General features: G+C 54.6%; 1 protein-coding gene across 4 annotated transcripts in view; it reads right to left on the minus strand.

Moving 5' to 3' along the window:
- The window catches only part of Grin2d (glutamate ionotropic receptor NMDA type subunit 2D), a 36,801-nt gene extending 22,252 nt beyond the window's left edge, over positions 1-14,549 (minus strand). For 3 of the 4 annotated variants that reach the window (XM_087613298.1, XM_087613340.1, XM_087613327.1), the window contains exons 1-6: positions 10,235-10,781; positions 6,097-6,716; positions 2,545-2,659; positions 2,022-2,233; positions 1,613-1,781; positions 893-1,046 (exon numbers count right to left, since the gene is read on the minus strand). In XM_087613298.1, the coding sequence (XP_087469424.1) occupies positions 893-1,046; positions 1,613-1,781; positions 2,022-2,233; positions 2,545-2,659; positions 6,097-6,716; positions 10,235-10,690 (1,726 nt within the window). In that variant the 5' untranslated portion in view covers positions 10,691-10,781. 4 annotated transcript variants of the gene reach the window in all.
- Between the last annotated feature and the right edge of the window lie 1,269 nt (positions 14,550-15,818).

Raw genomic sequence — 15,818 nt, forward strand, 5'->3', positions numbered from 1 at the left:
TTTAAGAAAAAAAATACAAATCCTTGAACTCTAGAGACAGGAAGAGACGGAGACATAAAAGAGTGTTTGGATGTTGAAGGCCAACCTAAGCTATGAATTAAGTCTATATCTTGAAACAGAACAAAACAACCAAAAATCAGCTGGGAAGTGGTGGCCCACATCTTTAATCCTAGCACTTAGGAGTCAGGGGCAGACGGATCTCTGAGTTGGAGACCAGCCTGGTCTACAGAGCTAGTTCCAGGACAGGAAGGGTTGCACAGAGAAACCCTGTCTGGAATCCTCCCTCACCCCCCCCCAAACAAAACAAAACTGTTGGGATGGAGTGATGTCTCATGGTTAATGGTAAATGGTTAAGAACACTGGGTATTCTTCCAGAGCGCCCAGGTTCAATTCCCTGCACCCACATGGCAGCTCACAGCTCTCTGTAACTCCAGTTCAGGTAAAATAGCAATGCACAGAAAATAAAAGGAAATAAAATCTTTAAACAAACCAAAACCAAAAATCTGGGTATGGTAGGGCACACCTTTAGTTCCGGTACTTGGGAGACAGAGGCAGGCAGATCACTCTGAGTTCTGAGTTTCAGGACAGCCAGACTACATAGAGAGGCCTCTCTTAAAAACAAACAAACAAATGACAACAACAGCACCCCAAACAACTGTGGGTGCAAACCCAGCATCAGAGCTGTGGAAGGCACTTCGAGAAAAAGTTCCTGAGCTCTGAGCTCAAGCTTGCCGCAAATATCTGTTGAAATTCCTGCCAGGCACAGTATTTCTCCCATTTTACAGGTCAGGAACCTGAAGCTTGGAAGTGATGTCACCTCCTGGGCCATACAGTGTTAGAGACAGCTGTTCCAGCCTTGTCTAACTATGGCTTTCTGTTTTGGCTGGCTCACCGAGGAAGGCAGAGGGGGACACAGTGCCATTGCTGCGTGCCACCATGACGCTGATGCCTGTCTCTACAAAGGGGACGGAGAAGTCCACGATCTCTGACCGCTCCTCATTGATGGTGAGAGAGCCGATGGCCATGTCCGCACGCTGATAGAACACCTGGGGTGGATCGAGGAGTTGGCAAAGGGAGCAGCTCAGAGGACAGAGGCCAGCGCTGGGCAAAGCCTGGCCCTGGGAGACAGTGATGGTGTGGGAGACAGGCTAGGAGGTCTGGTTGAGTGAGGAGGGGAACAGAGGAGCAAGGGAAGTAAGGGAGAGAGAGAGCAGAAGCAGGAGCAGAAGAGGTCTCCTCTACCCCACCCACTGTCCCAACATCACTTGCTAAGGCCCAGGGATCCAGACTTCCTGCCCCGCCCCCTTCTAGGAATTCCACCCTCCAAAACCCTTACCTATGAGAGTTCTACCCCTTAGTCCCATCCCTCCCGGATGACAACCGGCCTCTTAGCCGTCCCCTCCACTGTCCTCTAAGGTCCTTTCCTCGGGCCGCCTCCCATAAACTGGCAATTCTCTTGGCCCTTCCCCAAGCTCTGGTCCTATCCCTGAAGGTGCCCTTAGCCCTCTCCTTTGGCCACGCCCCTGCTCAAAAAACCCCGCCCTCCTCTTGGCCTATATCCCTAGGATCCTCAAGACTCCTCTCCCACAGGTTCCATCCCCGCCTGTCTTACCTCACCAATCATGCCATTCCAGACGCCATCGATCTTCTTGCCATGCTTGCCGTTGGTAACCAGGTAGAGGTCATAGCTGAAACCGATGGTGTGCGCCAGCCTCTTCAGAATATCAATGCAGAAACCCTTGCAGCATCTCTTCTCCGGGCGGGGAGCGTCAGGCGGAGGGCTGCGGGGAGCGACCAGGCTTGAAGGGGTTGGGGACCACTGTTAGGTTTTCCCATGAGGTCAGGGACAAGCAGCTGTTAAAACTATGGATAGTGCTTTCTTTGGGAGATGAAGCTTAAGAATTTCTTGGCTTCCCCAGGTCACCCAGGGGGAAGGCTGAGGGGCTGGGGCCTGACCCGCTGCGCTTCTGGGAAAATAAAGAGGAGTCTGAGGCCGGACCAGCAGGACCCGGGGCTGTCACCTGTGGGTACGGTTGAGCTGGCTCCGGCAGGGGACCGAGTCTCTGATGCAAGTGCCGCTGATGGGGTCTGCAGGCTCTACAATGACAAAGGGTCTCTCCTCCAGCGTGGCCACAGTGAGGTGCTGTGTGTCATCCACTGGCTGCAGGAAGCGGCCATAGCGGGACCATAGAGGGTACTTGAGGCGGAGGGTCTGCTGTTCCCAGCTGCCCACCTTGGCAAAAAACAAAACAAAAAACCAAAACCAAACAAACAAAACAGTCATACTGCCATGCTTCCTGGGAGCACTCCATGGTGTCCCTCGAACTAAGGATGGTTGTGTCCCGTCTTCCTCCAGAACCTTGCTCCTTCCTCCTTCAGACCAGAACCTGTGCTTTCAGTTATGACTTTCCATAGCACATGGGAGTCTAGACCTGTCTCCCGTCCTTCAGACACGGGGGATCAGACCCCCCCCCAGCCCTCCTCCCTTAGACCCAGGGGTCAGGTGCTCTCCCACAGATGCCTAAGGTCTGGTTGGCCACTCACCACTTCCCATGTCCTGTCTCTGGTGAGGGAGATGACCACCAGTGAAGGGTTCACCAGAAAGCCATCCTCATTGAAGGAGTAGTCTCGGTTATCCCAGGTGATGTTCATGAAGTACCTGCCCAGGAGAAAGGGAGGGGTCATGTGAGGACCTGGGTTGCTGAGAGCTTGGCCTCTTTTCTATTGACCATCCCCAGTCTTCACAAGTTTTTCCCTTAGTTGCCAGAACCCCCAGGACGAGGTCCCATGTTCTCAGCTTGGTGTTAATACCGTAGAGTCATCGTATGCCATGTTTTGCCTATTTCTGAAACCCCCTATTCGTGGGAAAGGTGCCATGCTACCAGGCCTTTGAAGAGCTGTGCTGTACCTAAAAAACCCTGTCTCTCGTCTTGGCCAGTTTGGGTAAGTTTCTCCTGGGATGAGGTTCTCTGGGAAACTCTGGGTTCCTAATTATCTTCATTGTAGAGTGTAAGTGTCCTCTCATACCATCTCTCTAGCCAGCTGCGCTCTCTGTCCCTCCATCTGGCTACCAGTCTGCAGGGCCCCATTCTTCTTCCCCGCTTCTCCTCCATAGGCTACAGTCCTTCCACACCATCCCCTGGGCCTCCTGCCTGGCCTTACCATCTGTATCCTACCCCAGAGGAGTCTCTCTACACTGAGAGCTGACTCTGAGTCTGCCTCCCTTCCTCAAGGCCAAGCTTTGATCCCACCCACCCTCCTGGCATCATCTTCTCAGCCTCTTATCTGGTCTGAGCTATGGAGGCCCTGTGTTTGCCCATGTTTTTTGTTTGTTTTAATCCTTGAGTCTTTCGGTATGCTTCAATTACGCCTGGAATGTTCTCCATGTCTGGAGAACCTGCAGAGCACCCTTAGATTGAAGCTGGCCTGAAGGCCCTGCCTGCGTCCCCTTTGGGCTACTCCCATCCACAAAGATGGCTGAAGCCCCATGGCTCCAAGGCCTTGCTACTCTCTCTCTTTACTCAGATCTTCCAGCGCTCAGATCCATCTATGTATATTGATTTAAAAGAAATATGCGTATGTATGTATGTATGTGTGTGTGTATTTATGTGCACCCAAGTGTGCAGGGGTTCATGGAAGACAGAAGAGAGTGGTGATAAATATGTATATGTGTATGTATATATGTGTTATGTATGTATATGTGTGTATGTATGTATATATATGTGTGTATGCATTTGAGTGTATGTTTATGTGTACCTCATATGTACAGTAGTCTATGGAGGCCAGAAGAGAATACTAAACATATATGCGTGCGCGCATGTGTGTGTGTGTGTGTGTGTCTGTGTGTGTATGTGTGTCTGTGTGAGTGTGTGTGTGAGTGTGTGTGTGTGTCTGTGTGTATGTGAGTGTGTGTGTGTCTGTGTGAGTGTGTGTGTGTCTATGTGTATGTGAGTGTGTCTGTGTCTGTGTGTGTCTGTGTGAGTATGTGTGTCTATGTGTCTGTGTGTGTGTGTATGTGTGTCTGTGTGTGTCTGTGTGTTTGGTGTGTGTGAGTGTGTGTGTGTATGTATGTGTGTGAGTGTGTGTCTGTGTGTATGTGAGTGTGTGTGTGTCTGTGTGAGTGTGTGTGTGTGTGTGTATGTGTGTGTGTGTGTGTGAGCTACCCAATATGGCAATATGGGAATATGGGTGTTAGAAACCCAGCCTGGGCCCTCTGCAAGAACAGCAAGTGCTCCTAAGTGCTGAGCCATGTCTCCAGCTCTCCCCTTAGCCTCTAAGTGGTACCTACCTGGTGTCACCTAACCCCCTGGGCTTTTTTGTCTCACACCGCTCCCCCCCCCCCCCATTTTATCATCACCTCGGAGGCTGCCACCTGTGGGCATGGACAGTTCTTTCTTTTCTGGCCTGTTCACTGCTTGTTCCCTTCCCCCACTCCCTTCATTAGACTGTCAGCTCTGTGAGAACAGGGAATTTCTTTCTTTCTTTATTTCGGTTTTTTGATTTAGGGTCTCATTATATAGCTTTGGCTAAGCTGGAACTCACTATGTACACCAGGCTGGTCTTGAACTCATAGAGTTCCGTCTGAGCGCTGGGATTTGAGGAGTATACTACCACACCCAGCTTTGATTCTTTTGTGCCTAAAGCAGGGCGTGGCACATAGATTCTCAGTAACAGGTTTTTCAGAGGAGGGGCACTTGGCCAGGAGTAGTTCATTCTTAGGTCTCAGTGAGGATCCTGCCTCCAAGAACCCCCAGTTATGCAGCCTGGATTGGGAGTCACCCGCCAGTCTCCCCCTGGGATGCTCTTTTACAGTGAGACCTGTAGGCTCTAAATTATGAGGAGGGAGAAAGCATGGATTAAGTCTGAACAGTGGCCGGGGAAAGTGAGCCTGAGGGGAGGGAGAATAGAGTCAGGAAGACGGGACTGGGAGATGAAAGAGTTGGTGGCCGGCACTTGGCCTCGATTTCAGGAGTCTGTTCAGTGTATGTTTATCTTCCCAATGAAGCCTCTTTCTCTTGGGAAAATTTAAACGAGACTGCTTTTCTGTGACCAAAAACTGTCCTGGTTGGGCAGGATTCCTCCCCCACCTTCCCCAAGGCTGCTGCTATCTCCATTACTGCAAGCCTCACACTGTGTGGCCATTATTCCCGTCCCTGTATGTCACCTCTTTAGGTCCTTGCATTCTTTGAAGAAATCTGTGGTCTTATTCATCCCTGTGTTCCCGGGGCCCAGCGTGAGCCCTAGTTCCTGGCAGGCGCTCGGTATTTATGAACACGGGATGCTTTATCTCACCCTCTTGTTCTGGGGTCCCAGCTTGGTTGTCTGTCCTTCCCCCACCCCTTAGGTCCTCTTCTGCACCCACTGCCCCCTCCCAGACTCGTTCCTTCTGCTCTTCATGCGCTGTGTCCCCACTCCCAAAGCTTCACGGGCTACAGATGCTGTGACACTGAGTTTCCTTCCAACATCACAGGGTGTAAGTTGGACCTATGGCCACAACAAGGGTGCCAGCCTCCTTGGCCACCCATCCAGGCCACATTCAGGGGTGGCACTAAAATATCTAACAGTCAGCACAGCACAGGTACTATCCAACCAGGCTGGGAGCCTACCCAATCAGTGAAGATATTTAACCAAAAAGAATGTGCCTTGTACAACCAGTATGTCAGTCCTGACCATGTGACAATGACTTCACTTATGTGAGCCCTGTGTCCTCCACGTTATGTGCTTGCTCTCTGCCACGGCTTTCCCTCTTCCCTAGACTAGGCTCATTCTGCCACGCCTACAACCCTGTTTCTATTATGGAGAGTAGGGAGGCACTGAATTACTACATGGAGCCCCACTTTCCTGACAATCAGGACTGCCAGACACTTATCTCTGGGCTGTTATGTGACAGAGGAACAAACTTCTGCCTTGCACTGGCTGCTCGATCTCAATTATTGGGTCTTGCTATCCCTGAGACTCACCTCACAGTGATTTGTTTTATCCAGCCTAAGAAGCTCTCAACTGTCACTGTTTTTTACGTACAAAACAAACAAGCAAACAAACTCAGAAGCTCTGCCTATTTAAAACATGCTAACTCCAAGTATTCCCGCCAATCACCTGTGCAGACTCTCCCCGCGGTGGGTGCGATTCTGGGTGCGGCAGTCATGACCCAGCTCAGGCAGGAAGCCATAGTCTCGCAGCAGGGCCTGGGCACCTCTGGCCACCACCGCCACACCAGCAGCCACTCGACGTGCCAAGTCGTCACGCCAGCCAGCAGAGCGCACTGCAAACAGCCCGGCAGGCAGTGGGGAACCTCCTGGCAGAAGAAGGGGCTCCCCAGGGACCCCGGAGCCCCCGCCTCCAGCCAGCTGGGGTCCCACCATGAACCAGACGTAGCCAGGCCCAGTGAGGCCGGCCTCTTCCGCTGCCCGGAAAACAGGCTCTGCCTCCTCGCGGGCGCAGAAGAGCAGGCGGATCTGCGCACTGACACTACGGAGCTGTGCGCCCAGTACAGCCTCACCCGCCCCGGGGTCCAGTGTCAGCGCTCCTCGATGCTCCCAGCCCACCAGGCTGCCATCAGTCAGCACCTCGATGTATGACAAGAAGGCCCGATGGCCTGGGGCACGCGTGGTCACTGCCACAAAGGATGTCCAGTCGTACTCCTCCAGCACCTCAAAAATGACCTGCAACTGTTGCTCTGTGGAGGAGCCAAGCTGCAGGAAGGTGGAGCCCTTCTCCTGTGGGAACAGGGAGGACTAGTGAGCGAACCATAGTTGCCTGAGCCAGTGCCACCACAACTTCCACTATGGCTGCTCACCAGGCCTGGCACCTTTTCCTTCTGCGGCACTGGCTTCCTCTAGGTCACGTTTAGCCACATAACTGAGTTCTTTCAGGTTCACCTAAAAAAAGCTCACCCTGAACCTTATCTCCTGTCTGAGGGCAGCTGTAGAGACCCAGAAGACGTAGGGTCTCACAGTTAAAGGGGGAATGCAGCCTGTGCTACTCAGCATATGGAAGGAGCCTACCTCCAGTCAGGACTTCCTATTTGGATTTGTATGAATGAGAAACTTCACACATACAGGGTGAGCTGCTGAGGTTTGAGTGTTTATCTGTGGCTGCATGTGATATCACCACCATGAATTCATCCCGTGTCTTCCCAGCATCCCTGATGCACAGTTGCAAAGAGCAAGACTACAATTCCCAGCATGCAGTGAGGATGCTGAAGGGTACTCTTCCTTCCCTCCTGACCCCATGTCCCCCATTTCTGTCTCTCTTACTGGCCTCTGTTCCTCAGTCAGGACCCTAAAGAAATATAAGAGTGTTTGAATGATGTTCTCTTTCCTTTTCTGTCCCCTCTCTGTCACTTAGATCTGTGAGCTTAAATATTGCCTCCAGCACTATCCAGCATGGTAGCCACTAGCCCCGTGTAGCTATTCAAATTAAAATGAAATAAAACTGAAAAAAAAAATAGTTCCTCAGCTGCACCATGCACGTGCTTGACAGCCACCTGTGGCTTTGCAGAGGCCTGCTGGATGGAGCAGGCCCTGGCCATCTTCATCCCAGCAGGCGTTCAGTGGAGTGTACCCAAGGCTCTTATCTTTGGTTACAACCACTCCTGCAAGCTTCAGACAAACTAACCCCACTTTCTCATCTCCATCCCCAGCCCAGGGTTTCCACAAGAATCTCAGGAACCAGCATGTCAAAAGCAATTTCCTGACTCTCTTCAACCCTTCTCCCCTTTACAGCAGAACCAGCCAACCTCCTCCTTCTCTCCCTCCCTCCCCTTAAGATCTCATATATCATCAAATAAGACAGAAGATGACCCTGAATTTTTGCTCTCTTGTCCCTTCTAGAGTGCTGGGCTTACAGGTATGCACATGGACGTGGGACCCAGGATCTCATTCGTGCTAGGCAAGCACTATAGCAGCAAGAACACAGCCCCAGCTCCGTCCTTTTCTGTTTCCCTCACACTTCCATGCAAGCCAGCTCCAAGACCTCTAGGCTAGGTGCTCTAACCTGATCCATGGCCCCGCCCGCACCCCCCCCCCTGTTGCCATGATGGTTGTTCTTGCCTAGACATTTGCAGCTCTCTGGGGGTTCTTTATCCCGCTCACGTCTTTGAGTTTGTTCTCCAAACAGCAACCGAAGGGACCATTTCGGGGATATTAACTGGAACACATCTCTTCTCAATTGAAAACCTTCCAATGAGTCTGCTTTAGAATCGAAACCATGCACAGGGCCCTACGTGAACCAAGCCTCAGTCTGAGCTCATCTGCTGTCCTGGCTCTCACTGGCTGTGGCCACTCTGCCCTGTTCTGTGTGCACACATAAGGCTTCTAAGCTTTGCCCTTAGCAGTTGTCCCTCTTGGGGGTGGTGGTGGGGACATACTCCCCAGCTCCTCCCTGCCTAGCTCCCCTTCGTTATCCCTCAGGGCCGGTGCAGACACCACCTCCTCAGGAGACCTCTCTTGATTACCATCTATTGGAGCCTTAGCCTCAGTCGTTCCTGCTTTCCCTTCGGGCAGATTTCACTATCTGTTGCCTAGTTTGTCTCTCTCATTAGAGCACAAGTTCCATATAGCCAGACCTTCCCCAACTCAGTTTTATAATCCCAAACCTAACTAAACAGGTCCCAGGCCTCACAGGCCTTCCTGCAACTCCATGCAAACAACAGTCCAATCGGGATTTCTCCTTGTGCTGGGTTCAAGACAGCTGTCCTGAAAAGAGGGAGCTTCCCAGCATGCAGTGGAGACTCATGGAAGACCTCACCCCTCAGCAGGTATGAAGGGAAATGAAGGTCTTGCCATTCCTTGTAGCACAGCTGGAGCAGCAAAGATAATGCTCTCCCACCCAAGGGTAATGAAGGAACTCTACGTGTCCCTGGAGGTGACAGGCTGTACATGGGTGAAGTGGATGGCAGTTTTCAGTGGGGGCACAGTCACCAGCAATGGAAGCATGTATGCCGGCCTTCTATGGAGGTAGCAGTCAGGCCTACAAATCTAGCCAAGAACAAATAAGCCAGATGGAGGTCTTTCCCAGAATGCTTTGGACAGACCTGAGGGCCCTGGGATGCAATGGTGCTCTGGGAACAAGGCCACAGGCCTTCCTAGCTGGCAACTGGCTGGTTTAGGTTCCATCCACCTAGGCGGCTCCATCCTTCAGCAAATCCTACTTCTAGGTTTCACTTGCTCTGCATCTAGTACACCCCTTCTCAGCCTTCATCTTAGTCTGCAAATTAGGCTAGTCCACGGCTCTTCTTTGGTACCAAATGTCTACCACAACCCATGGGCCCCACCAAAGCCTCTCTCTAACCTATCAGGGCCAGTTTCTCTCCACTCCACTTTAAGTTTCTGGTTTTCTCTGAGTTCAAGATCCTCATTTCCACATGTTTACCGTTTGACAAGCTTCTTCTCAAACCCCACTCCAAGGGCTGACTTCCTCGCTCGGCAAAGTCCTTTCATTACATTGCTTGGAGTGGGCCTTCCCTCAGCCTTCACTGGATTCCTCCTGTCTCCTCCCTTGAGCATTAGCCAGGTCCTTGGGTCTAGCCTGCCTTTCATCGGTCACCTCTCAGAATGCATGGCTCTGCTCTCATTCCTAGACCTCTAGGCTCCAGTCTCCACCTGAGCCACCCACCATGTGCTTCTTCAGTACCTGATTCTTTTCTCCCATGGTTCACCTTTCTGCCTTCCTGGACACAGCTTCTTCACTAGACCCCACCTCTTTCTGAACCCCATTCCCTTCACACTGACTCTTCCCTTCATTGGTCCAAGATCCATAACTCTAGTTTCTGACCCTGTGGTCACTCATTAAAATCTATCTCTTCTGCCATTGTTTTCTTTTCTCAGTACTCACTGTAACCCATTTCCTTCCTGATTATTGGTCTGACCCTTGTAGGTGACCCCTGAAAGGTTCTGTGAATCCTATAGAGCACATCTGTTCAAGTCAGACTCCTCACTATATAGACTTGAGTCTTAACCACCAACCTGGAAACTGACCAACGGACAGCTCCACCCCCTAGTAGGTCCCGTCTCTCAAAGTCCGCCTCTCAGAGTCTTCCCCTTCAGCCTACGCAGGCACTGCCCCTCGACGAACCACCCGCCCCAAGTTAATCAAAACTACGTCTGATCCCGGACCCCGAGCCACAAGGCCCCGCCCCGAGCCGCAAGACCCCGCCCCCGAGCCGCAAGACCCGCCTCCGAGCTGCAAGGCCCCACTCCGAGGCCGGCCCGCCCCCCCCCGCGGTCGCGCGCACCTTGGGTGTGAGCACGAGCGCGGCGCCGCCGTGCACGGCTACGATGGGCAGCGAGGTCTGCGCGGACAGGAAGTCGAGAATGGGCGCGACGGCGGGCGCGCGCGAGTCGTCCTCGAACACCACGCCGTGCACGCGCAGCCCCGACAGCAGGTCGCAGAGCTGCAGCACAAGGCTGCGAGGGTCGGAGCCGTTGAGCACCAGCGCCACGGGCCGTACGTCCAGGCCGGGGCTGCGCACTGCCGCTGCCACGGCCGGGCCCAAGCGCGCCGCCTCTGCCGCATATGCCGGGCCGGAGAAGACAAGCGCCACGTTGAGTGGCCGCGCCCCGCCCGTGCCCCCGCCGACCGCGCCCGGCCCCGGCACCTCCTCCGGGAACGGGCTGGCGCACGCCAGCGCCAGCAGCAGCAGCATCTTAGCGGGGCCCCGAGGGCCGCGGGGGCCACCGGCGCCGCGCATCGCCTGCGGGCCCCGCCGGGCGGCCTCTTGCGTGGACGGGAGGCGAGGGCAGAGCCCGAGGGGAGGCACAGGAGAGACGGGGCGAGAAGGGAAGGTTGGGTGATGGAGAGAGGGAGGGGCCGACACGGAGGGAAACGGAGATAAGGGACAGAGATAAGGGAGAGCGAGACAGAGGGAGGAGACAGAGCTCCAGAAACAGAGATGGGAAGGTGACAGAGACAGTGAGACCCAGATAGTGAGGGAGACGCAGAGTCAGGATGAGAGGGGAAAGTTGGGTGAGAGAAGGAGCGGCGGCAGAAGCATAGAGAGAAACAAATGAAGAGCGAGAGACAGGAAGAAATGGAGAGATAGAAGGAAAGAGGCAAGAGAGAGACACAGACCAGAGACAAGAAGAGACAGCGGGAAAGGCAGTGGAGGGAGTGGAAGGGAAAGATGGAACCCAAATAGAGGGAAGGGTGGGGGGGGGGTGAGATGGAGGGATGGAATGTGGGAACCAGGAGGCACAAAGGCGGGAGGGGGTGAGTAATGGGGTCAGGGAAGATACAGAGGTAAGGGGTGGGGGGAGAACGCGGGGATGGAATGGACAGTGATCGTACAGATTGGAAAGAGACCCAGAGATGGGACAAAAACCCAGGAACAGAACCAGAGTGAGAGCAAAGGAGAGGGGGACAGCGAAGGATGGTCAAGGAGAGGGGAAAGAGTGAAGAGAGATGGGAAGGCAAGGCTCACAGGGACACAGACCCAGGAGAGGGAGCACGGCAGAGGATGGTAGTGAGGCGAGGAGAGATGCGGAGGGAAATACAGGGAGGCGGAGAGATGAGAAAGTTGGGGGGTATGGAAGGCAAGTCAGGGACCCACAGACACCCAGAGTCAGGCACACACCAACCTCAGGAAGAAGGAGTGGAGAGGGAGAAAGGCAAGCAGAGCAAATGGAAGACAGAGAAGACAGAAATAGCGAGGCAAGGCAAAGCCCGGACCCCCACCCGGGAGGTGCCCAGCATACATGAAAGCCAGGCAGAGCCAGGTGGTGAGGGAATGAGAATAAAAGGGCGAAAGAAAGGGGGCACCGGAGAGGGAAAGGGGGCCAGGTGTGGGGGGGGAGAGAGAGGGGAGAAATTAGTTGGGTATCCAAGGAGAGAAAATACCCACCGCCCCAAGCCATTAGCCCCCTCCTCCTGTCCCTGCCCCCTCATTTTCATTCTTGATGAAACTGAGTCACAGGCCAGTCTTGGGGTTGGGGGCACAGCTGTGGAGAGCTGGGGGGGGTCCCTGGCTTCCAGCCCAGAGCAATTTAGTAAATTAAAGGAAGAAGAGTGTTGCCTCTGGTGGCCCCTGTTGAATACTAGTTGCCTGGAGTGGGTGGGCTAGTATCCCAGGCTCCTGGGTATGAGACCTGAGGAGGGCTCTGGGGACCTGATCTCTGCTCCATAAAGCTCCGAGGGCCTGCACTGGGGGCTTCCTGAATGGGCCAGGGTCCAGATACAGAAGGGTTCTTTCTTGGCTGTCAGTCTCCTGTCTGGTTGCCATGGTAGCACAGGCCAGTCCACTCTAGACAGCAAGGGTTGGGGCAAAGGCCCACAACCCCTGCCCTGGCTGGAGACCTCATCTTCCAAATCAGCACCCCACCTTTCTGGAGGTCCTGGACTCCTGTCTCCCCAGGGGAAGGAGTGCCCCCTCCTGCAGGCCATACCTCCCCCTGTCCTCCTCCCCATTGCCTTCCCTTCCCAAGCAGCTGGCTCAGTCCCTGCTCAGAATAGCCCCCCTTTCTCCCCAAAATAACACACAGCTGTGGCCTGGCCCCCGCGGGGTTAATACTGGTTCTCTCCCTTCCTAGTGGCTGCTCAGCCATCAGCCCCCTCCTCCACTTCTCAGACCCTGGCCTCTGCTTTTTGGGGGGTCCAAGGTCCTTGTCACTGTGAGGCCTAGGAGGGCAGCCTCAGCCCCACCCCTGTTGGGAGGCAGTGTTTTCACATAAAGGGCTCTTGAGGGCAACCTTTCTACCCAGCCCTCATACCCTATTATCAGTTCTCTGAAAGCAAAGTCCTCAGAGCTCACATCAGGGTTGGCAAAGTCCATACCAACCTCCACCTTGTGAGTTTAGCCTTTTATTTCCATCCTAGAGGGGCCTAAGAAACCCCCACCCCAGCCCCCAGCCTGCTCTGTAAGGAGTGCTTGCCCTTCCTAAATTCCTGACTGAACTTGACGGACAGGTACCCCAAATCACTCAGCACTGCAGCCCACTCATCTTTCTTAGGGCCCAGGCATCCTGGCATCATCCCGTCCCAACACCTGAGAGTCTTAGTTCCTGTCTTGTTCTCCTTTAAGGAGCCCCCCCTTTGCCTCAGACCCCATCAGTCCCAACACCCTTGCAGCTCACTAGCTCTGGCCTTCCCAGTTGTTCCCCTCATATCTTATCCATGGTATAAGGAGGAAGAGGGTCTCAGTGTCTCCATTGCCCCCTAATCCATCATGGGAATGGGGAGAAGCTTTGATCAACAGCTTCTCCTTATTGTGCTGCAGAGAGCTTCCTGTCCCTCCACTTCTCTCTCTCTCTCTCTCTCTCTCTCTCTCTCTCTCTCTCTCTCTCTCACACACACACACACACACACACACACACACACACACACACACGTCCCCATCCCAATTCTGGAAGGGCATTCCAGAACCTTGAGGAAGGGGTGGCTGCTTGGGGCTGGGTGCCGGTCACTGGACGCCCTCAAGGTCCTTGGCAGGGGTATTAATAGCAGACTCATAGCTCCGAGGTGGGAGGGGAAAGCGAGAGGAGAGAGGGATAGCCAGGCATGGGGAGACTGATGCAGGGAGGGGTATAGAGAAGGTGAGGTGGAGAGACTGACAGAGGTGGGATTCAGCTATGGGAAGCCGGGGACAGGGTAACGCCTGTGGGAGGAATAGAAGGCTTGGGTGGTTTTGAGGTGTAGAAATCCAGGAAAGGGGCAGTGAGAAAGAGAGAGCAAGCACAAGCAGATGGAAGACAGCCCCTGAGGGACAAGGGGGCAGAGACATTTGGTTTGCTTGCATTCAAACCCCTTCCCTCCTTGAGGTCCCTGGCCAACTTTCCCTGCCCTAGATTGGAGGGGGCCATGTCCCCACCCCCACCCCTGCATCCCCTGCCCAGCCTTACCTTTTCATGACCCTGTTCTTTGGAGGAAATTGCTGGGGGGCCAGGACCGGAACCAGCGTCCAGAGACCCAAAGATTCCGTAGAGTGTTGGGGAGCTGGTTGGGGGCCAGGCCCAGGGCGGCAGCGGAGGCAGCAGCAGCAGCAGCAGCAGTGCAGGCAGCAGTGGCGGGGACCTTTTGCCTGTCCCGGCTCTGTCCCTCCTCTTCTTGATCCTGCCCTGCCCTGTCCCCCAAGGTTGCGGCCACCAGACTAGGCAAGGATGAGGCTACACATGTTGCGCTGGAAGTTGGGCCCCGGACATTGCGGAGGCTGTCGGGGTGTCCTCTTGCGGCCTGACCCCATGGGGATCCCCCTCCACCCACCTGGGGTGCCCCCCTCTGCCGGCTTCAGTCTGGGCTCCTCCCCTGGCTGGCATGTCCCATTACTTCTCCCTAGCTTATTGGCACCCCCTTTGTGCTCACAGCACCCCCTCCCTTGTCTCTGTCTGTCTGTCTGGGTCACCTCTGAAGCCAATGGCTCGTGTGTATGTTTTATAAGGAGTGTGAGGCTGCCTGTCAGGGGAACTGCTTGTCCATTCCTTGCTTGGCCACCTCCAGACCCCCCCCCCCCGTTAGTTCCCCCACTCTCAAGCACAGGCAGAAACACACATGCAGATGCTCACACATACAATCTCACTTCCCCGGGATTCCCCCTCAACACCCCCGGAGCTTGATGAGGGAGACACACACACACACACACACACACACGCTTGCGCAGGGCCCCAACATGGGCGTGTTGTCGCTGCTCTCAGTGGCTGTTTGGACAGACAGGAGGACACAGGCATCCGGGGACACACAGACACTCGGCTGGATGCAGGCAGGAGGCACAGAACCCAGGTGCACACCATCCATTCAGGTTTGGGAGCTCAAGGAACCGATTGGGGGCCCCTCGAGATGCAGGTAGGAGGCTCAGGGTCGGTCCAGACAGACAGACCCCTCCTCCCTCAGCTACCGCCGCTGCAGCCCTTACAGACACACCCCCCCCACCAGCCAGCCTCACTCCAAGACACACATCCTCACCTAGCAAATGGCTGTAGCGCGAGAGACCCCTGGGGGCCAGGCGGACCCACCCAGGCTGATACCCCTCAACAGGGCGCTGCTGGCCGAGGAGGCTGCGGGCGCAGGCGGAGGGTGGCTGGTGGCAACGGCAGCGGCCGCGGCTTGCAGGAGCCAGAGCGGGAGGGACTCGCACACTCGCTGTTCTCGCACACTCACTCAGGATGCGATTAACATTCAGTCCCCGTCCCTCCCTGCCAGGAGACCCACAGCCACCCCCCTCTTGGCTTCCCTAGGGACCCCTCCTCCCATTAGGTCTGAGGGAGGGGGCCAGCCCTTACCCCTTTTTGAAACCTCTGTTTTTCTCATGGGACATGGGACCGAGGGGCTGCGATGAAATGGGAGGAAGCAGAGGTGGATGGACAAGGAAGGACACTGTCTGGTACAGACAGTTTGAGACCTAGAGAGAGGGCTGGAGTCACTGCCACTTGCCCCTTCCCTCTTCTGCACTTCAACATCCGCCATACTGAGACCCATCCTGTGAGTTTTATGGTCCCAGAGGCAGGATGCAAGCTGACTGTCTATCTTGGAGCCAGGAGTCTAGACTTCAAGTCCCTTATCCCTTGGACCCAGATATCCAGATGCCAGTCCACCTCCTTCATACCCAAGGGGCTAGACCCTAGTTCTTCCCCCTAGGCTGATAGGGCTGGATCCAAGTTCCCTCCTCCCCCAGACCCAGATGTCCACACTCAGCCCTTCTCTCTCAGGCCTAGGTACCCAGACTCTGGCACTATTATTTTTTGTAACCTAGGGTTTAGATCCCAGCCATTCTTCCTCCAAACCAGGGGTTCAGATTCTCCCTGGACTCCAAGCTTTGGATCTCCTGTCTCAGATCTAGGGACCAATGCCGGCCCTGTTCTCTCAGAGCCAGAATCTTAGGTCCCAGCCTTCCT

This window comes from Rattus norvegicus, chromosome 1, assembly GCF_021556685.1.
Source record: "Rattus norvegicus strain SHRSP/BbbUtx chromosome 1, alternate assembly SHRSP_T2T, whole genome shotgun sequence".
NCBI lineage: Eukaryota > Metazoa > Chordata > Mammalia > Rodentia > Muridae > Rattus > Rattus norvegicus.